Source organism: Delphinapterus leucas, chromosome 8 (genome assembly GCF_059928025.1).
Source record: "Delphinapterus leucas isolate spDelLeu-1000000601 "Yukka" chromosome 8, BTC_Dleu_Yukka2, whole genome shotgun sequence".
In the NCBI taxonomy this organism is placed as follows: Eukaryota; Metazoa; Chordata; class Mammalia; order Artiodactyla; family Monodontidae; genus Delphinapterus; species Delphinapterus leucas.
This window is the reverse complement of record NC_143136.1, coordinates 22739896-22763807: the sequence shown is the minus strand read 5'-3', so window position 1 is coordinate 22763807 and position 23912 is coordinate 22739896. Positions and strand designations below refer to the sequence as shown.

The 23912-nt window shown below is 35.9% G+C and overlaps 1 protein-coding gene across 1 annotated transcript in view; it reads right to left on the bottom strand.

Annotated features, from left to right (window-relative positions):
* Positions 1-3182: 3182 nt before the first annotated feature.
* Positions 3183-23912, bottom strand: part of BARD1 (BRCA1 associated RING domain 1) — a 74281-nt gene continuing 53551 nt past the window's right edge. Inside the window, exons 9-11 of the mRNA XM_022567616.2 lie at positions 23400-23492; positions 5940-6037; positions 3183-4882 (exon numbers count right to left, since the gene is read on the bottom strand). Of these exons, the coding sequence (XP_022423324.2) occupies positions 4550-4882; positions 5940-6037; positions 23400-23492 (524 nt within the window). The 3' untranslated portion in view covers positions 3183-4549. The remainder of the gene's footprint in view (positions 4883-5939; positions 6038-23399; positions 23493-23912) is intronic.

Here is a 23912-nt window from a genome sequence, read left to right as displayed (position 1 = left end):
TCCCATGGGAATTCTACCAAAATTTTTTGAAGTTAATACTTATCCTTCTCAAACTGTTCCCAAAAGTTGAAAAGGAAGGAACACTTCCAAACTCATTTTACGAAGCCAGCATTACCCTGATACCAAAACCAGACAAGAAAAAAAAAAAAAAGGCAAACCAACGTCATCAACAATACATTGAAGGATCATACATCATGACGAAGCATAATGAAATAGGATTTATTCCAGGAATGCAAAGAGGGTTCAATACCTGCAAATCCATCAGTGTGATATACCACATTAACATTAACAAAAACAAAGGATAAAAATCATGATCAATTCAACAGATGCAGAAAAAAACATCTGACAACATTCAATATCCATTCTTGATAAAAACTTAGTAACGTGGGTATAGGGAATGTACCTCAACATAATAAAAACTATATATGACAAATACACAGCTAACATCATACTCACTGGGGAAAAGTTAAAAGCTTTTCCTCTAAGATCAGGAACAAGACAAAGATGCCCACTCTCACTACTTTCATTCAATGCAGTATTGAACGCCATAGCCACAGCAAGCTGACAAAAAAAGAAATAAAAGGAATCCAAACTGGAAAAGAAGTAAAAATGTCACTGCTTGCAGATGACATGATACTATATACAGAAAATCCAACACACCATGAAAAAACTACTGGAATACATAAATTTAGTAAAATTGCAGGATACAAACTTTATAGAAATCAGTTGCATTTCTATATACCAAAAACAAGCTATCAGAAAGTTAAGAAAACAGTCTCATTTATAATTGCATGAAAAGAGAATAAAACACCTAGGAATAAATTTAACCAATGAGGTGGAAGACCTGTACTCTGAAAGAATTTGAAGACAACACAAATAAATGGAAAAATACACCTTACTCATAGATTGGAAGAATTACCACTGTTAAAATGTCTACACTACCCCAGGCAATCTACAGATATGATGCAATCCCTATCAAAATACCAATGGCATTTTTCACTGACCTAGAGCAAAGAATCCTAAACTTCGTATGGAATCACAAATAGCGAAAACAATCTTGAGAAAGAACAAAGCTGGAGGCAAACCATAAAACTCCTAGAAGAAAACATAGGCAGTAAGCTCTTTGACATTGGTCTTATCCATATTTTTTTGAACCTGTCTCTTCAGGCAAGGAAGGGACACAAAAGCAAAATTAAACAAATGGGACTACATCAAACTAAAATGCTTTTGCATAGCAAAAGAAACCATCAACAAAATAAAAAGGTAACCTACTGAATTCATAAATCATATATTCCATAGGGAGCTAATATCAAAACTATATAAAGAACTTTTATAACTTAATATCCAAAAATAAAACAAAAAAAAAACAAAAAAAAAAACAAAACAAAAAAACCCCAGAACAACCCTATTTAAAAATGGACAGAGGACCTGAAGAGACATTTTTCCAAAGACATACAGATGGCCGACAAGCACATGAAAAGATGCTCGACATCACTAATCATCAGGGAAATGCAAATTAAAACAGTGTTTATCACCTTACACCTGTCAGAATGGCAATGATCAAAAAGACAAAAAATAACAAGTGTTGGAGGGAATGTGAAGAAAAAGAAACCCTTGTACACTGTTGGTGGGAACGTAATTCATGCAGCCACTATGGAAAACAATATGGAGCTTCCTCAAAAAGTTAAAAGTAGAACTACCATATGATCCAGCAACCCTACTTCTGGGTATTTACCTGAAGAAAACAAAAACTCTAACTTGAAAAGATATATGCACCCCGATGTTCACTGCGGCATTATTTACAATAGCCAAGATACAGAAACAACCTAAGAGCCCATCAAGAGAAAGTGGAAAAAGATGTGACTTATATGTACAATGTTTATATACAATATCAACAAATTCAGCCATAAAAAATAATGAAATCTTGCCATTTGCAACAACATGGAGGGACATAAAGGGTATTAGGCTAAGTGAAATAAGACAGAGAAATACAATTTCTCTATGATTTCACTTATATGTGGAATCTAAAAAACAAAACAGAAGCAGTCTCACAGATACAGAAAACAAACTGGTGGTTGCCAGAGGGGAAAGGGGTTGGTGGGTTGGGTTCAGGCAGAATCAGTGAAGGGGATTAAGAGGTACAGACTTCCAGTTATAAAATAAAGTCATGAAGATGTAATGCAAAGCATAGGAAATATAGTCAATAATATTGTAATAACTTTGTGCGGTGATAAATGGTAACTAGTTAACAAGGTGACCATTTTGAAATGTATAAAATATTGGATCACTATGACACACATATGAGACTGATACAGTACTACATCTATTACACTTCAGTTTAAAAAAAAATGAACCACAAGGGAATCACTGTGTAATAAATGACAGTCTTAATGATGATTCCAAACTACCAAGGTTACACTGTATTCAAAAAAGTTTATTTAAGTAATAAAGTACCTAATATACTTTAGAAATGCAGTGCTCAAAAAGACAAGCTTTTGTCAGCTGAAAGATTTCCTCACAAGTCTTGCAGAGGCTCGTTCTTCAACAGTGCAGAGTAAGTCACCTCTATAGAAGAAACAGAGATGTGGAAGCACAAAGAACTTTAGTGATTTATGGCGAATAAAAAGGAAGCTTGAATCTATGACTGAAAAATGAAAATAATTACAAGTATATCTATACAGAAAATACAAGTTTCAAGAGCTTAACATCAACTAACTGCTGCCAAAATAAATACTTAAAGAAACCAAGAACAAAACTGCTTAACAGTGGGACACAAAATCCAACAAAGAGGGAGGAGGACAAACCAAGAAAGTGCAAAGGAAAGCGAGTAGCCACTCCCCAAAGTGTTTTTACAAACGGGGATTCAGATCAGAGGAACAAACACAAACCTGTCTAGGAATATGACCAATGAGGCAACAGAAAGTGACTAGAAGTCAGTGATAAATCAAAAATGACAACCAAAATCCCAGAGTCTTAAATTATTTAATCCAGACATTATCTAACCCCTCAGATTTGCTTGGTGCTATGTTGTTTATCATTCTCCATTTGAATGAAATGTGGAACAAACACAATACTGGTTTGATAGAGTGTTTCAGAGCTAATTCACCCTTGAAGGTCAGGGTCAGCTGTATTATTGTGTTCACATAATTTATTTCTTCATATAGAAAAATAACATGTCAAAGAAGGGATTAAAGTAAATTTTATTTTGAAATAATCAGCTGAATCTCAAACTTCAAATAAATGGGTCTTAAAATGTCCGTGAACTTCAGAATCTCAGTATTCTAACCTAATGGTTACCAAACTATTCCCTTTGGCCCAAAAGGGACCAAACTGGTAAGTCTCAACAGTAACACCCTTTCCATGTCTTTAATATTATAAGTACATTAAATTTCTAGAAAGACTTATTAAAGAATTCTACTTCTTAGAAAATATTTTAAAATGATCTAATCTACCTTATTGATTCACAAATAAGAAATACTCAGACCAGAGTAACCTTCCCAGGTCTCCCCATTCTCAGGTGACATCCTGTCTACTATTCTGTAGCCTTGATGGTCCTGGTCCTGATATTATGAATAAGTCCTTTTCACTACTACCATTAAACTTACTGTCATAGCCTTTTGTACCACCTGGACAAAAATCTGTTCTAAATCAAGTAATCACCAACTTCTGCCTCCCCAGCAATCCAAAAGTGAAAAACAATTTATGAAGAAAGAAATTAAGACCTACAGAAAAATTATTTTAGCAATACATAAGGTCTACCAGAAAGACTGCTCCCTAATTTATTTACATTTGACTAGCAATGTCTCTAAAATGTGTTAGAGAAAATGTTCTACACATTTATATATATATAAACACAGTTATAAGTTGATTAACAATAAGCAAATATATACAATAAAAATATGTCATGAGCCCAATGTTGACTTTCACCACCAGAGAACAGTAATGTTGAGATACAAATCATGATTTCCTGATTAAGACACAAGATTTTTTTAAAAAGGGAACAAAAATGTAGGAACAAGTAAATTATAAGTAGCAAAATAAATACAACTGTAGGCAGGAGAAGAATTTAACACCTATGGTGGCAAATTTAGACCAGGTAATCTATTTTCATTATAACAAAGCCAGAATAAATTATTTGACAATATTATTTGCTCTATAAACGAAGGCAAGTATTTTTGCTGGTGGCAGGTGTGGATTTTTTTCATCAAAGAACATTAAAAGGGTGAGACATAATGATACCACTTGTATGTTTAACCAACAGTTCTGATCCCCTCTCATTAATCTTTGACAGCTGATAATGTGAATAGAAAGACATGATGAATAAACACATATGCCAGTTTTAAAAAGAAAAATCCCTTAAAGCAATCTCCGCATCTAAATGGTAAACATAGAATGAATTCATAATCTGGCAATTTTTTTTTTTAATTCAAGGCAAAAAAATGTATGAATGAGTCTACCTATTTGTAAAAATGTGAATGATCAAAACAGTGCAGTCACTGGGCTCTCACACTGTGTAAGTTCAATTTGAAATGTACATTTGGTATAGGATTCAGCTGTCAAGAGGGATCAACTCAAAGGACATCACACAATCTATAAACCAGCTGGAAGAAGCCATCCAGACTTTGCCCTGCCTAACTCTCTCTGGGCGATGATTAGACAAATCCTCATAGATGATATACTGTGTGCAGAAGTGCTGATCAGAATCAGGTTTGGCATGGTACGCGACTGTATTGATGGTTTGAGTCACGTCACTGTCTGGCTTGGGCTTTCTACTGAGGATCTGTCCCCCAGATGCAGTGACAAGCTTAATAAGGCTGTCCTTTGGATGGTGTCTGAAGCTTCCCCCAAAATAGAAATAGCATCCATCAAACAGCTTTGGCAACTGAAAAAACAAAAAAAAAAGCTCATTAAAAGCAGACCAAAATATTTAAAAACACTGCATATGAATAGGGAAATAAAAAGAAAAGTCACAAGCAGCTAAGAAGCTACTTAATGAGGTGCTAGGACAAGCTGTATTTCAAATAAACCATTTAGGTAAAAAATATATATACTTATGCAAATAAAGGTTTCCTATACAATTTTTTCCTTAAGACTCTGGTGCTTTTCACTCTTCTCACATTTTAGGTGTGCTCTGTGTGTGTGTCTCTGAGTGTGTGTATGATATACATCCACATAAAACCTGTTCATCAAGCGTCTTATATCAGAATATTTATTCATTTATTTTGTGGGACTTAAAGCCCCAAGAATTCCTTCCTAGGGTAACTGAAACATGCTTCACGGATACCAAGCTAAACTTAATTGTAAGAGTAACAGCTTTTCTATGGAGTTTTCCAATTCTGCCCATCCATATTTAGGTTCCTATATACTACCAATCTAAGGTCCCCAGGGCAGTGACGTGGGAATGTGGCCTCCAGGATTCTAGAAATGTTTTCCTTAGAACACAATACATTATATGGCCATGGCTAGGGATCCAATTAGATATGAAACACACTTCTGTGAGCTTTACTGAAAAAGTTTCACAAGTCCCTTCTACAAAAACTTTTCTTTGGCATTTTTAATATACCTATATGTCAACAGGGTAATGGAATTTTATCCATTAAAACTACAATATATGGTAATAAAGACATGGTTAACTAAATCCGAGCAGTAGTTCTAAGTCTTCTCTCAAGCTACTTCCTATATGAGACTCACCTCAGATTCTGAAAGGTTTATGGGAATGTTCAAGATGCCCAAAATCTAGTAACAGTATGAAATTATTACCTTCTGGTTTTTACTGCTCATTGTAATCATCTCTCAGAATCAAGTGCTTGAAATAAGCACAATTAAAGTTTTAATCAGTCACCTGTACTTGTTGAAAGGGCAGGAGAAGTTCTTCCTGACGGTAATAATAGTATTAAGTTATAATAAGAACAATAAAAGTAGTATCAAAAGGAAAATACCAGCTGTTCTCTGTTGAGCCTGCTTCTACGTGGTCCTTCAGGAATTTCATACTTTTCTTCCTGTTCATATTCTTTTCTTTGTAGACATGCTTTCACCCCTGGGGAAAAAAACGAGGATAAAAGCAAAATAAATATCAAGTGAGCATTATTTCTTTCACACTGAAATTATGCCATTTACCTAAGTGATTTTTCTTCTTCATGGTTAAATATTGTTCTGAAACAGAAAGAGAAACCTTACTTATGCCAAAACAAAATGTAATAAAACTGGTTTTCCAGGGCTTCCACGGTGGCGCAGTGGTTGAGAGTCCGCCTGCCGATGCAGGGGACACGGGTTCGTGCCCCGGTCCGGGAAGATCCCACATGCCGCGGAGCGGCTGGGCCCGTGAGCCATGGCCGCTGAGCCTGCGCGTCCAGAGCCTGTGCTCCGCAACGGGAGAGGCCACAGCAGTGAGAGGACCGCGTACGGCAAAAAAAAAACAAAAAAAACTTGTTTTCCATATAAAGAAAATGTAAGAAATCTTTTCTTCAGAGGACTGAGCAATGAAGTAGTACTGAATACAAATTTTAGTTTTCTTTCTGAAAAACCTAAATCAGTACATTATTTCATGTACCAGAATAAAAATCTAAATTGTAATTTATAACCATTATCAAAATTAAAGTAATAAAAAGTCCCTCATTTAGTTCAGCCCACAATGATCTGACCCCGAGGTCTTATCACCTGCCCCTCATTCTGGTGGTCCTATGCCTAACCTCCTGTTAGACTATAAGTGACCTGACATTAAGGAAAGTACTTGAGTCCAGAACACCTCACTTATTAAGCTGGTCAAATAACAGGGGCTCTACAGCTCTTGTTAAAATAAACAGTAAAGCAGAGTCTGGGACATGTTTGGAATTGACAGGTACTCAATGAAGTCACCAGTCTAGAGATGACTTGGTGAATATTTCAAATGTTTTAGAGCTGCTTCAACTGAGATATTCCAAGACATTGCATAATATATAAAAGTTAGAATATTTTAATGACTGAATACATCTATCTCAACAAAAGCAGAGCTTTGTCAAGGGACTGAATTTTTTCTTAACTTGGGACTATGAATGCATATTCCAGTTGAACACTCAACCCTGGCATATCTATAATTCCCTATCATGTGATTCTTAATTTTTTGCTAGTTTTGCCTGGGGACTAAAACATCCCCAGTGTTTTCAATACAAGGATCATATTTATCTAAGTTTGCTACGCTGAATTCTACTCTTCTCACTAACTTATCATAAATATGATGGTTTTTATAAAGAATTGTTGGTTTTTTGCATGTAGTAAAAATTATATTTTAAAAATAGAATTTTTAATAACTACTCACAGGGTATAAAAAACTTCTTTCCAATGAAGCTAATACTAAAATATTAACTTTACTGTATACTGAAAATGAGTCTCAAAATAAAATTTTTGACTAGGTCAAAATCATAGGAGAAACACTGACAGGGTGTGCTTACATGACATCATGTATTGGTTCTACATTAAACACCAATGCAAAAAACATTACCAATCTATCCAAATCACTGATTTACCTCAAACTCATTATTTCATATATAAATTATTACTTTTACTTTTTATCACTTAAGCATGTAACCCCCTTCCTAAACCTCCTTTCCTGATGATATTTGAAGAGCATTTATACCAGTATCTTTAGATGAACTGTATATGCCAGCATATAAAGCCAAGGACTGAACACTGAATACTCCTATAATATCAAGTAACTGTAACAAGTAAAGAGCTAATGTGTAACTACAGAAATAAATAAATGGGCTGTGCCTATGCTGACTGCTTATCCATTTTATGGGTTTATTTGACTGGTTATTTAAACTATCAAAAAAGGATACGAAAATGGTTTCAATTGATCCAGGCAATATGCCAGCATTACTCAATCAACAGAATGTAGTCTTAACAGATACTAGAATGAGATAAGCAGGGCATCAAGAGAAATGAGATGGCAGACACCAAGAGGGCAGCATGGCACTACCAGAGGAAGATGCCAGTACTCTTTCAGTGTAAATATGCCTCAAGTCACAAAACTTTCAGCCTTATAGCAATTGTTCAGTAAATTTCTGTAAAGGCAGGCAGAAAAATCCAATGCTCTAATTACAATTACTGAGCTAAATGAAGAATGTGTTCCTGATATCCTTTTATTCCAAATAACAATTTGCCAACTCTCTCTACCACTTAATATCAGCTAAAGAAGGAAAATATAGCTTCCCCGTGAAAACTAAGGAACAGTTTCTAGGTCTATAACAATCTGTTAGAATTGCCGTTGTAGAACAGAAAACATTTTTTGAAATTCGGGTGTGACATCTAGTCCAAAGACTGTAACTCGAACACCTACAAGGGCCACTCAAATTATATAATCATGTAGGGAACCTTGTGTTAAGTGGTAGGGAGTTATGGAGATTGTAACAAATAGGAAAATGTACATCATACCTAAAGACACAAAACTTAAATGATTATGCTGAACTAAACCACATACATTTTATCTGTTTTGGTCTTAGATTGCCAATTTGACTTGATGCTTGTCTAATCAACCTCTTCATTTCATAGATAAGGAAACTTAAATCCTAAGAGATTTAAGCAGCTTTCCCAGTGATACATGTGAGATGAGAACTCAGATATCCTCCAACTTCTAGATCAGTGTTTCTTTATCTTTATTTTATTAAAAAAATAAAGCATCTTAGGAAATGCCAGGTACTCTCCACTCAGATTTAATATACTGTATCTCAAAATAAATGACATAACCACTTAACAGATGACTAAATAGGAGGATCCTTATTTTTAAGAGATTAGCCAAAAGGTATACCAAAGTGTCAAAAACTGCTGACTACCTGGGAGTGGGGGGTTGGAGGGGGGAGAACAATGCATTTGGCTTTGTCTTCAGTGAATTGATGAGTTTGTTTAATCTGACTGATGCCAAAGCTGCCACTCTCTCATTTGTACCCTATGAGTTTCAGAATGTTCATACCTCTCAGTAGACATTTACGATAATTACATTTAATATCAACTTCCTAGTAGATTTCTTTTGCGATAAACCAATTGAACTGATTTACCAAAACAAGAATGAAATGCTTTAAACTTTCAGCAACCTAAATGCTGATATATTAACATCATCAATGAAATGGAAGAATCTACAAGCCATAATACTACCTAATTAACAAACCTAAATAATAGATAATATTTTAAGGTTTTAATTACTGAACGTAAGTTAGTTAAGCAAACTGCAGCAAGAAGTGTTAAATCTATTTTCCATGTTAAAAAAACTATCAGAACTTTCACAACATTCCTAGTCATAAACTCATCTAAAGTATAATATATACTGTAATCCTTAATCTCTATAAATATTTTAAAACAGGTCTTTTCCCACCAATTTAAAGATACTTCCTTAATGTATAGCACACAGAACTATATCCAATATCCTATGATAAACTATAATGGAAAACATAAAAAAGAATGTATATATATATATGTGTGTGTGTGTATAACTGAATTGCTTTGCTGTACAGCACTAATTAATACATTGTAAATCAACTATACTTCAATAAAAAAATACATCCTAAAACTCAACCAAATTATATTTTGTATTTGTACTTAATAAAGTCCATATTATTCCATTATCTGCCAATAAAATAGTTCATCAGAAATGGATTCTTGTGAAGAAATATGCATATGCAAGATCACTAGTTAACTTTCTCAGCTAGATAGGAGGATCTGAATCCAAACTGAAATGACTATACATGAATAATTTATATTGTTTATGTAAACACAGGAGATTTCTGAATATGCCAGAATGATATATACTTTAAAATGTGTCAAGCCACTGTCCTTGTAAAATGTATGCTTTGTATCATCTTTCTTACTTTTCACATGTTCTATTATATTTTAAGATTTTAACCAAAGCTATCATTTTTCAGAAGTACAGGAATCAACTACCTATCTTATTAAAACTAAGATTCTTTTCAGCGCAGATGTATTCCGGATCATGTGTATACCATTTCAGGTAAGCTTTCCTTTTGCCCTGATTTTATTACTTTTTTATATAGAGATAAGCAGCCCAATTCCCAAAGTACTGCTTAACTCAAAGTCATTAACTCGAAGTCATTAAAGTAGCTCTGGCTACCTAAGCAAAGTCTAGAATCTGTATACTAATGCAGCTTATGAATTCTGGGATATGATTTTTTTTTTAAAAGAAGCTTGTACCATCCAGAAATGTATTCCTTTATTCTGAACCTCTAGGAGCCACTCTTGCCTCCTACCTCATAAAAGCACATATATCCATGGATGTATATTTTCATTTCAGCTGCATGAACCACTGATGATGTTCATTAATCTATATTAAGTTTAGTCACTTTTCCTAGTTTTAGAAAGAAAAAAAGGATTGCACAAGTGGGAGGGAGTAGAAAAAAGGGTTTCTGAATCTACAGCTACATACAAATGATTATAGAATACAATGAAGACAGAATGAAGCGTTCAAATGGAGATCTGTTAAATGTCCAAAGAGGAAAGTATCCCTCCATGAAGACCACAGAATGTGCTTACTCTCTTCAAAAGCTAGAGCAATAAATAAATTCCTAATTTAAAGAACTGTTATTCTTCTGAAGCCACTGGCTGAAATAGCACTGAAAATCAGAATTAAAAATTACTCTTAGCCAACACTAAATGTTATCCTAAAAAAAAAAGAAAATACAGAATCAAATATTTTATGTCAAAATCAAAAATCCTAATAAATATGTCATTAGATCCAAACTGGGCACTTACGTAACTCAAGAAAACTGCATTATTAGTAAAATAAACACTGAAGAATTTCCTTTCTGATTGTATTGAAAATGAACACCCAAGTTGTAAAAACAACAAAAAATTATTTTTAGATGCTTTTCTAGTAGGCTTTTTAGTCAAATAGGCTATGATATCACTAAACTTCAGACAAAAGGAAATGGTTTTTAAGAGGGAACTTTTTACAACAATGACAAAAATGGAAAAACAACTTTCACTCTCACTGAAATTTTTAAAAAATAGGATGGCAAGTAAAAGAAGAGCTAAGCCCAATACTATGAAATTCCACAGTGAAGAGTGGAAGGACAATAAAATGAAGGCTGAAAATGTAAAATAAAAGGTAAATGCTCCTTTTGTGCCATCATAAACATTTAGATTTAGGAAATCAACTGTCACAGATCATTAGATTTTGTGTTTTCATATAAATACCACTGAAAAACTGTTTATTTTTGGTTACTTTTTAAGCCAATATTCTAATTATAAGCATATTTATACATAAAAATACATTTCCTCATAGGATAGTTTGCTAAATTCATTTATTTTACTTAATGCAGACTGAGAAGCAGGTCAAATTCTATCACAAAAATATATTACTGTATCATAAAATTTGCTTGGGCAAAATCTGGGTATCAATTCTAAAACTTTGTATTATGAATAATAATATCAAAACAATCCTCAATAATTTAAAAACTCATACTTGGTGTTCTTTGTTAGTCATATATTTAAAACTGAAATATTTATGTAAGACTTCCATTTTTATTGGACAATAACCATATTAACATTTATCTGCTAGGTCTGCACAACAGGCATCAACAATCTGGTGTACCAGATTGGAGCAATATACATACACAGGTTCTAATGTCCCTTATTAAGAACGAAACCCTCTGGTGGCGCGGTGGTTGAGAGTCCGCCTGCCGATGCAGGGGACGCGGGCTCGTGCCCCAGTCGGGGAAGATCCCACATGCCGCGGAGCGGCTGGGCCCGTGAGCCATGGCCGCTGAGCCTGCGCGTCCAGAGCCTGTGCTCCGCAACGGGAGAGGCCACAACAGTGAGAGGCCCGCGTACCACAAAAAAAAAAAAGAATGAAACCCTCACCTACCCAATTAATTTTTAGAAAAGATCAAAAAGAAGATCTAATTGTTATTAGAACTTGAGAATTTGAACTTCTTCATAAAAAACTTGAATTTAAGAGACATACATTGATTTTGAAACTGTTATAAACTAACAGACTTCTACCTACCAATCTACAACTGTTTTGATTGTTTCCTTCCCTGTACATATTCACACATTTATATATTGACAGTGAAGATATAATTGTTTTATGCTCTTTAAAAAATTTAAACAAATTTGTTTTTTCATATTCAGTCCTACTAATTATCATATAAAAATAAAATTTTTTTCATAAAACACCTTTAAGCATTCCAGAATGTTCTCAATTTTCTCATATGCCGGTTATTCCCCCCTACTTCTTGTTATAAGAAATAACAATGCAAATACTTTTTTTTCTTTCTTTTGTATTACTTGCTTGGAGTATATTCTCAGAAGTAGGACTATTATATCAACAGATGTTAATTTTTTTTTTATTCTTAGACAATCTTTGTAAAATATTTCTCTAAGCATGAAGTTGCCTAATCAATCTTAGCTGACAGAAATGCTTTGGTATATTTATTTTTTGATAATTAGCAAAATATGACTAGTAAAAACTACTTGTATTTTTAAAATTCCACAGCTCACTCAACATCCATTCGAAGAAATAAATTTTAATAGAAAAGTATGTTTATTAATCTGATTATGAAGCTATTTACAAAATGATGATATAATGATTGCCTCTTAGGATCAATCTTCCTCATCTAAAACAAAAACAAAGAAACACCGTATCTGGCCCTTCCTCTCTTCACAGACACAAGTCCAGTGCAAAATGTCTGGCACATTCCCACAGCAATTCCCTTAGGTGCTAAGGCCTTTCAGAACTTCTATAGCAGCAATTTTATTTAAACTTAGATGAGAGTGGGGAAGAGGAAGAGATTATGAAAGAAAAGAGGACAACCATTTGCTCTCCCCATCACAATGAGATGAGAAATGAAGAGGCAGATTTAAATTTTTTTTTAAAAAAGGTTAAGCTAGATGAGATTTTGAAAGCAGTGTACTGAAAGAACAGGTCAGTAAAATACATTTTTACTTTCTGAAGGCTAGTTTACATCCTTAGGATGCAATTCCACTTTTTTCATTCTCTAAGAGATGAATAAAATGGCATATTTATATATCTTCTAATCTTCATTCTAGTCACCTCTTTCATTACCAAAATTCACCCTGTACAGGGATGGTTATTAGTTGCCTGTGAGGAATTAGCACCAAAACTAGGACTAAAGCAGAATCTCAGGCACAAATTTAATCTTGAAGAAGGAACTTCCCTAGCTGTATCTCCCGTTTCTGTAAAATAAAGATAAATACCATTTGATAAAATATCTGTAAAATAAATATGATGAGACAGAATGGCTACTACAATAGTATAATTATGCCCTATTCTTAGAATGTTCATTCAAAGTTCATTAACTACGACACTGTAATATGCTCTCTCTATATATATAATATAAAGAAGTAAAAGATATGGACCAATTAAGACAAAATAAGTTTCAACAGAAGCCTTCCAATAGTTAAATTTGGATCCAATGGATCCAGACTGTTTTGTATAATTCTTTTTGTTAATTTGTTTAAATTTGCTTAAGTTTTTAAATAAGACAGTTCTCTGCAGAGAAAGTTTAGATGAAATTTCCTCTTTAATCTACTTGGTTTGTGGAAAATGCCATAAAACGTTGATACTAAACTTTCTATATAGTTCAGACAGTAAAGCTTCTGTCTGCCAGGCAAGCTGGTGGATAACCTCAAACACAAGATCTAGTTTTAATAAGTCATAAATCTTTATGATTAATTTTGAAAGCTTTGGTCCACCACATCTTTCCTTAATATAGATGGTTTTCAACTAGTTTTGAATAGCTGTGAACATTTTTTTAAAAATCACACTAAGCTGCCTGACATTAAGAATAACACAGAGACTTCCGGGAAGATGGCGGAAAAGTAAGACGCGGAGATCACCTTCCTCCCCACAGATACACCAGAAATACATATCTACACGTGGAACAACTGCTACAGAACACCTACTGAACGCTGGCAGAAGACCTCAGGCCTCCCAAAAGGCAAGAAAGCCCCCACGTACCTGGGTAGGGCAAAAGAAAAAAGAAAAAACAGAGACAAAAGTATAGGGATGGGACCTGCACCAGTGGGACGGAGCCGTGAAGGAGGAAATGTTTCCACACACTAGGAAGCCCCTTCGCGGGCGGAGACTGCGGGTGGCGGAGGGGGGAGCTTCGGAGCCGTGGGGGAGAGCGCAGCCACAGGGGTGCAGGGGGCAAAGCGGACAGATTCCCGCACAGAGGATCAGGGCCGACCGGCACTCACCAGCCTGAGAGGCTTGTCTGCTCACCCGCCGGGCCAGGCGGGCCCGGGAGCTGAGGCTCGGGCTTCGGTCGGAGCGCAGGGAGACGACTGGGGTTGGCGGCATGAAAACAGCCTGCAGGGGGTTACTGTGCCACGGCTGGACGGGAGGGAGTCCGAGAAAAAGCCTGGAGCTGCCAAAGAGGCAAGAGACTTTTTCTTCCCTCTCTGTTTCCTGGTGCGCGAGGAGAGGGGATTCAGAGCGCTGCTTAAAGGAGCTCCAGAGACGGGCGCGAGCCGCGGCTAAAAGCGCAGACCCCAGAGACAGGCATGAGACGGTAAGGCTGCTGCTGCCGCCACCAAGAAGCCTGTGTGCGAGCACAGGTCACTCTCCACACCCCCCTTCCGGGGAGCCTGTGCAGCCCGCCACTGCCACATTCCCGGGATCCAGGGACAACTTCCCCGAGAGAACGCACGGCGGGCCTCAGGCTGGTGCAACGTCATGCTGGCCTCTGCCGCCGCAGGCTCGCCCTGCACTCCGTGCCCCCCCACCCCCCACCTGAGTGAGCCAGAGTCCCCGAATCAGCAGCTCCTTTAACCCCGTCCTGTCTGAGCAAAGAACAAACGCCCTCCAGCGACCTACATGCAGAGGCGGGGCCAAATCCAAAGCTGAGCCCCTGGGAGCTGTGAGAACAAAGAAGAGAAAGGGAAATCTCTCCCAGCAGCCTCAGAAGCAGCGGATTAAAGCTCCACAATCAACTTGATGTCTGTGGAATACATCAATAGACAACGAATCATCCCAAATTGAGGAGGTGGACTTTGAGAGCAAGATTTATGATCTTTTCCCATTTTCCTCTTTTTGTGAGGGTGTAAGTGTATGCTTCTCTGTGAGATTTTGTCTGTATAGCTTTGCTTCCACCATTTGTCCGAGGGTTCTATCAGTCTGTTGGTTTTTTTTATAATTTTTTTCTTAATAATTACTTTTTAATAACTTTATTTTATTTTACTTTATCTTTGTTCTTTCTTTCCTTCCTTCCCTCCTTTAGACAATGAAGCATCCCAAATTGAGGAGGTGGACTTTGAGAGCAAGATTCATGATTTTTTCCCCCTTTTCCTCTTTTTGTGACTGTGTATGTGTATGCTTCTGTGTGAGATTTTGTCTGTATAGCTTTGCTTCCACCATTTGTCCCAGGATTCTATCCGTCCGTTTTTGTTTGTTTGTTTTCTCTTAATAATTATTTTTTTATTTTAATAACTTTATTTTTATCTTATTTTACTTTATCTTTTCTTTCTTTTTTTCCTTCCTTCCCTCCTTCTTTCCCTCCTTCCTTCCCTCCCTCCCTCCCTTCTTTCTTTTTCTTTCTTCCTTCCTTGCTTCCTTCCTTCCTTTCTACTTCTACTAATACTTTCTTTCTAATTTTTCTTCTCAGCCATGTGGATGAAAGGCTCTTGGTGCTGCAGCCAGGAGTCAGTGCTTTGCCTCTGAGGTGGGAGAGCCAACTTCAGGACACTGGTCCACAAGAGACCTCCCAGCTCCACATAATATCAAACGGTGAAAATCTCCCAGAGATTTCCATCTCAACACCAGCACTCAGCTTCACTCAACGACCAGCAAGCTACAGTGCTGGACACCCTATGCCAAACAACTAGCAAGACAGGAACACAACCCCACCCATTAGCAGAGAGGCTGCCCCAAATTGTAATAAGTCCATAGACACCCCAAAACACACCACCAGACGTGGACCTGCCCACCAGAAAGACAAGACCCAACCTCATCCACCAGAACACAGGCACTAGTCCCCTCCACCAGGAAACCTACACAACCCACTGAACCAACCTTAGCCACTGGGGACAGACACCAAAAACAACGGGAACTACGAACCTGCAGCCTGAAAAAAGGAGACCCCAAACACAGTAAGATAAGCAAAATGAGAAGACAGAAAAACACACAGCAGATGAAGGATCAAGATAAAAACCCACCAGACCTAACAAATGAAAAAGAAACAGGCAGTCTACCTGAAAAAGAATTCAGAATAATGACAGTAAAGATGATCCAAAATCTTGGAAATAGACAAAATGCAAGAAACATTTAACAAGGACCTAGAAGAACTAAAGATAAACAATGATGAACAACACAGTAAAAGAAATCAAAAATACTCTAGCAGAATAACTGAGGCAGAAGAACGGATAAGTGACCTGGAAGATAAAATACTGGAAATTAACTACTGCAGGGCAGAACAAAGAAAAAACAATGAAAAGAACTGAGGACAGTCTCAGAGACCTCTGGGACAACATTAAACACACCAACATTCAAATTATAGGGGTTCCAGAAGAAGAAGAGAAAAAGAAAGGGACTGAGAAAATATTTGAAGAGATTATAGTCGAAAACTTCCCTAATATGGGAAAGGAGATACTTAATCAAGTCCAGGAAGCACAGAGAGTCCCATACAGGATAAATCCAAGGAGAAATACGCCAAGACACATTAATCAAACTGTCAAAAATTAAATACAAAGAAAACATATTAAAAGCAGCAAGGGAAAAACAACGAATAACACACAGCGGAATCCCCGTAAGGTTAACAGCTGATCTTTCAGCAGAAACTCTGCAAGCCAGAAGGGACTGGCAGGACATATTTAAAGTGATGAAGGAGAAGAACCTGCATCCAAGATTACTCTACCCAGCAAGGATCTCATTCAGATTTGATGGAGAAATTAAAACCTTTACAGACAAGCAAAAGCTGAGAGAGTTCAGCACCACCAAACCAGCTCTACAACAACTGATCAAGGAACTTCTCTAGGCAAGAAACACAAGAGAAGGAAAAGACCTACAATAACAAACCCAAAACAATTAAGAAAATGGGAATAGGAACATACATATCGATAATTACCTTAAATGTAAATGGACTAAATGCTCCCACCAAAAGACACAGATTGGCTGAATGGATACAAAAACAAGACCCATATATTTGCTGTCTCCAAGAGACCCACTTCAGACCTAGAGACACGTACAGACTGAAAGTAAGGGGATGGAAAAAGATATTTCATGCAAATGGAAACCAAAAGAAAGCTGGAGTAGCAATTCTCATATCAGACAAAATAAACTTTAAAATAAACACTATTAGAAGAGACAAAGAAGGACACTACATAATGATCAAGGGATTGATCAAAGAAGAAGATACAACAATTGTAAATATTTATGCACCCAACATAGGAGCACCTCAATACATAAGGCAAAAACTAACAGCCATAAAAGGGGAAATCGACAGTAACACATTCATAGTAGGGGAGTTTAACACCCCACTTTCACCAATGGACAGATCATCCAAAATGAAAATAAATAAGGAAGCACAAGCTTTAAATGATACGTTAAACAAGATGGACTTAATTGATATTTATAGGACATTCCATCCAAAAACAACAGAATACACATTTTTCTCAAGTGCTCATGGAACATTCTCCAGGATAGATCATATCTTGGGTCACAAATCAAGCCTTGGTAAATTTCAGAAAATTGAAACTGTATCAAGTATCTTTTCCGACCACAACGCTATGAGACTAGATATCAGTTACAGGAAAAGATATGTAAAAAATACAAACACATGGAGGCTAAACAATACACTACTTAATAACGAAATGATCACTGAAGAAATCAAAGAGGAAATAAAAAAATACCTAGAAACAAATGACAATGGAGACACGACAACCCAAAATCTATGGGATGCAGCAAAAATAGTACTAAGAGGGAAGGTTACAGCAATACAATCCTATCTTAAGAAACAGGAAACATCTCGAATAAACAACCTAACCCTGCAACTAAAGCAATTAGAGAAAGAAGAACAAAAAAGCCCCAAGGTTAGCAGAAGGAAAGAAATCATAAAAATCAGATCAGAAATAAATGAAAAAGAAATGAAGGAAATTATAGCAAAGATCAATAAAACTAAAAGCTGGTTCTTTGAGAAGATAAACAAAATTGATAAACCATTAGCCAGACTCATCAAGAAAAAAAGGGGGAAGACTCAAATCAATAGAATTAGAAATGAGAAGTAACAACTGACACTGCAGAAATACAAAGGATCATGAGCGATTACTACAAGCAACTCTATTCCAATAAAACGGACAACCTGGAAGAAATGGACAAATGCTTAGAAAGGCACAACCTGCAAAGACTGAATCAGGAAGAAATAGAAAATATGAGTAGACCAATCACAAGCACTGAAATTGAAACAGTGATTAAAAATCTTCCAACAAACAAAAGCCCAGGACCAGATGGCTTCACAGGCGAATTCTATCAAACATTTAGAGAAGAGCTAACACCTATCCTTCTCAAACTCTTCCAAAATATAGCAGAGGGAGGAACACTCCCAAACTCATTCCACGAGGCCACCATCACCCTGAAACCAAAACCAGACAAGGATGTCACAAAGAAAGAAAACTACAGGCCAATATCACTAATGAACATAGATGCAAAAATCCTCAACAAAATACTAGCAAATAGAATCCAACAGCACATTAAACAGATCATACACCATGATCAAGTGGGGTTTATTCCAGGAATGCAAGGATTCTTCAAATATACGCAAATCAATCAACGTGATACACCATATTAACAAAGTGAAGGAGAAAAACCATATGATCATCTCAATAGATGCAGAGAAAACTTTTGACAAAATTCCACACCCATTTATGATAAAAACCCTGCAGAAAGTAGGCACAGAGGAAACTTTCCTCAACATAATAAAGGCCATATATGACAAACCCACAGCCAACATCGTCCTCAATGGTGAAAAACTGAAAGCATTTCCACTAAGATCAGGAACAAAACAAGGTTGCCCACTCTCACCACTCTTATTCAACATAGTTTTGGAAGTTTTAGCCACAGCAATCAGAGAAGAAAAGGAAATAAAAGAAATCCAAATCAGAAAAGAAGAAGTAAAGCTGTGACTATTTGCAGATGACATGATACTATACATAGACAATCCTAAAGATGCTACGAGAAAACTACTAGAGCTAATCAATGAATCTGGTAAAGCAGCAGGATACAAAATTAATGCACAGAAATCTCTGGCATTCCTATACACTAATGATGAAAAATCTGAAAGTGAAATCAAGAAAACACTCCCATTTACCATTGCAACAAAAAGAATAAAATATCTAGGAATAAACCTACCTAAGGAGACAAAAGACCTGTATGCAGAAAATTATAAGACACTGATGAAAGAAATTAAAGATGATACAAATAGATGGAGAGATATACCATGTTCTTGGATTGGAAGAATCAACATTGTGAAAATGACTCTACTACCCAAAGCAATCTACAGATTCAATGCAATCCCTATCAAACTACCACAGGCATTTTTCACAGAAGTAGAACAAAACATTTCACAATTTGTATGGAAACACAAAAGACCCTGAATAGCCAAAGCAATCTTGAGAAGGAAAAACGGAGCTGGAGGAATCAGGCTCCCTGACTTCAGACTATACTACAAAGCTACAGTAATCAAGACAGTATGGTACTGGCACAAAAACAGAAAGATAGATCAATGGAACAGTATAGAAAGCCCAGAGATAAACCCATGCACATATGGTCACCTTATCTTTGATAAAGGAGGCAGGAATATACAGTGGAGAAAGGACAGCCTCTTCAATAAGTGGTGCTGGGAAAACTGGACAGGCACATGTAAAAGTATGAGATTAGATCACTCCCTAACACCACACACAAAAATAAGCTCAAAATGGATTAAAGACCTAAATGTAAGACCGGACACTATAAAACTCTTAGAGGAATATATAGGCAGGACACTCTATGACATAAATCACAGCAAGATCCTCTTGATCCACCTCCTAGAGAAATGGAAATAAAAACAAAAATAAACAAATGGGACCTAATGAAACTTCAAAGCTTTTGCACAGCAAAGGAAACCATAAACAAGACCAAAAGACAACCTTCAGAATGGGAGAAAATATTTGCAAATGAAGCAACTGACAATGGATCAATCTCCAAAATTTATAAGCAGCTCATGCAGCTTAATAACAAAAAAACAAACAACCCTATCCAAAAATGGGCAGAAGACCTAAATAGACATTTCTCCAAAGAAGATATACAGACTGCCAACAAACACATGAAAGAATGCTCAACATCACTAATCATTAGAGAAATGCAAATCAAAAATACAATGAGATATCATCTCACACCAGTCAGAATGGCCATCAACAAAAAATCTAGGAACAATAAATGCTGGAGAGGGTGTGGAGAAAAGGGAACCCTCTTGCACTGTTGGTGGGAATGTAAATTGATACACCCACTGTGGAGAACAGTGTGGAGGTTCCTTAAAAAACTACAAATAGAGCTACCATATCACCCAGCAATCCCACTACTGGGCATATACCCTGAGAAAACCATAATTCAAAAAGAGTCATGTACCAAAATGTTCGCTGCAGCTCTATTTACAGTAGCCCGGAGATGGAAACAAGTGTCCATCATCGGATGAATGGATAAAGAAGACGTGGCACATATATACAATGGAATATTACTCAGCCATAAAAGGAAACGAAATTGAGCTATTTGTAATGAGGTGGATAGACCTAGAGTCTGTCATATCGAGTGAAGTAAGTCAGAAAGAGAGAGACAAATACCGTATGCTAACACATATATATGGAATTTAAGAAAAAAAAATGTCATGAAGAACCTAGGGGTAAAACAGGAATAAAGACACAGACCTACTAGAGAATGGACTTGAGGATATGGGGAGGGGGAAGGGTAAGCTGTGACAAAGCGAGAGAGAGGCGTGGGCATATATACACTACCAAACGTAAGGTAGATAGCTAGTGGGAAGCAGCCGCATAGCACAGGGAGATCAGATCGGTGCTTTGTGACCGCCTGGATGGGTGGGATAGGGAGGGTGGGAGGGAGGGAGACGCAAAAGGGAAGAGATATGGGAACATATATGTGTATATATATATATATATATAACTGATTCATTTTGTTGTAAAGCAGAAACTAACACACCATTGTAAAGCAATTATACTCCAACAAAGATGTTTAAAAAATAAAGAACAACACAGAAACCATAGAAAAATGTATTAGGATAGAAAGTATTTGAGGGTTCTTGCTTTCTTTTTATAAACCCAGCGGCTATTTAAAGTAATTGTCTTAAACTCTAAACCTATTTCTCAAACCTATTTGAACTTTGTATTAGACAATATGGGGATATGAACTTCAGTAAGAGATTCCATCCATCTTTTATCCTGAAAGAACGATTGATATTAGAGTATATTATTCACTACTGTGAAAATCACCAAGCAGCACGCTATTAGGCCAGCTTGAATCCATCAGTGATTCTATAAAAATGACATGACCAAGCCACTAAAGTGACAAAACTCCCATTTCTTAAAGAAGGCAGATATTTGGAAATGAATCATGTAGTCTGTACACACAGATGCAAGTTTGGCAAATTCACAAGAACTAGACTTACTGGGTAAGTGGTAAATGTCTTAGTATTCAAAATTTCACATGGCTTCTTTATTACTGAGACCTTATTATTATGAAAATCCATTCCTTCCTATAACCACAGGCAAGGTTTCTGGCACAAGTTCAGTACAAAAACATCTATAATCATGGATCCATTTTAAGTCATTTTTTAAAATACTGAGGCCCAATAAGACTTGCCCCTTGATTAGAAAGGGAAATGAGAGTTCAAAAGTAAGAGACATAAAGAGAAACTTTTTTTTCTATGTAAATGGCCAGTCAGTCCAGTTGTTTATCATACTTGTTTAACTGGTTGACTGGCAGAGTCTAGTAACAGATATTGACGAGAACAGATAGAGTAGCATTACTAGTCACAGCCGACTCAGACCAAATCAGTGGAGACTACCATCACAAGAAAAGTGGTAGCTGTATTTTATAAAGACGTGAATATCAGTTGCTAAAAGGAAACTTTTTTACAAACCAAGTTAATTTCAAACAACAGATTAAATTAATAATATAAAGATTTTGATTACATCAAGCATCTCTGCCATAAAACCTTCAAAACATAAAGCTATAAAAGATTTTTCAAAACTAATCCATCATTTGCTTCTTAAAAGGAAAGGTTCATTAAAAATACTCACTATTCTTTTTTAAATTTTTAATTTGAAATAATTATAGATTCACAGGTGGTTGCAAAGAAACATACAGGGAGGTTCCATGCACCCTGTCTCCAATGTTAACATCTTACACAACAATAGCACAATTATCAAAAGCAAGAATTTGACACCAATACAATCCGAAGAACTTATTCAGATTTCATCAATTATACATGCTCTCTTTTGTGTGTATGTGTGCACACATGCGCACGTACATCTGACATTTAATCACATGTGTAGACTGTGTAACATAACTACCACTAGGATCAAGATACTCAACTGCATCATAACAAGATTCCCTGGGTACCCCCTTTATAGCCACTATTCTTTTATAAACAATTAGTTAGCAAAAAAGATCATAGTGTCCTATATTAGCCATCATATCACAAGTAGATACTTTAGTGACTGAGGAGTAGAAAATAACCTTGCATGAGCTTTCTTTTTATTTTGTTAAGTTCTAGGTGAATCCAAGGTTAAGAAAAACAAGTGAGAGCTGGGAAGGTGAGAGGCAGCTCCAAAGGTAGTGGTGTTTGACTACATAACTAGAAAGGGGTAATGGGGACACATTTTCATCAGAGGTTTAGAGACTACCTAGTGTATTTGCCCCAAACGAGGTAGTACAGCGCAGTCTAAATTGCCAAATAGCTTCCTAAAATATATCATATTAGCTAAGAGAGCAAAAGAGACAGTTATACAGTTTTTAGGAATCAAAAAGGGAAAGCAACAAACTACTTTCATTTCATAGTTGTATATTTAAAACATACATTTATTAAGTTAAATATATCACATAATAGTAATACAGGTTTTTTAAGCTTACAGGTCTATTACATAATACATTTACTCTTAATTAAAATAGTTGGTACTGTAGAATAAGAGATTTTGAAACATACTTGTGGATATTTACTAAGAACATCTAAATAATACCATTAATATGAGACGCTTTTTCAAAATGCAGTGACTAACCAGAGGTAAAAAAAAATCAGCATAAGGTCCTTAAATAATTATTGGTAGTACTGTATTATAAAAATGATATTAGTCAATTTCATTTTATTTCATTACTTAATTCCTTTTGTAATTCTCCCAAATCCAATACTTACATTCAAATTTTAGGATCCAGCAACCACTGAGAATCCCCAGCATACATTTCAGGGTGCTTTGAACTGTATCACCAGGAACAATGACATGAGTTACTGGAAAACAAAAAAAAGCAATAAAAGAAACAGAAATATAAACCGAAATACTTTTTTAAGCAGTCTGCTTTTTATAACCAGTTAGTCTACATTTTATAAACTTATACCTGAATTTTCTTGAAAGGCAACAATTTTTATACTTAGGTATAAGACTTCTTTTATTTAGTTTCATTCTCTGTTCTGGCTACCAACATGAAAAACCAGATCATAAACCATATATCTTAAAGCCACAGTAGCCAACACAAATTTTTCTTTTCTATTTCAAATTATAACTAAGGAAGTAAAGCATTACGCTGCATTACAATTTATTTGTCATTAGCAAACTCATAAAATTGCTCTGATGTATTGTTCTGTCTTAAAATAGGTGCAAAGCTTTAAACTTTATATTTCCTAACTAAATTAAGACTTTTAAGTAAGTAG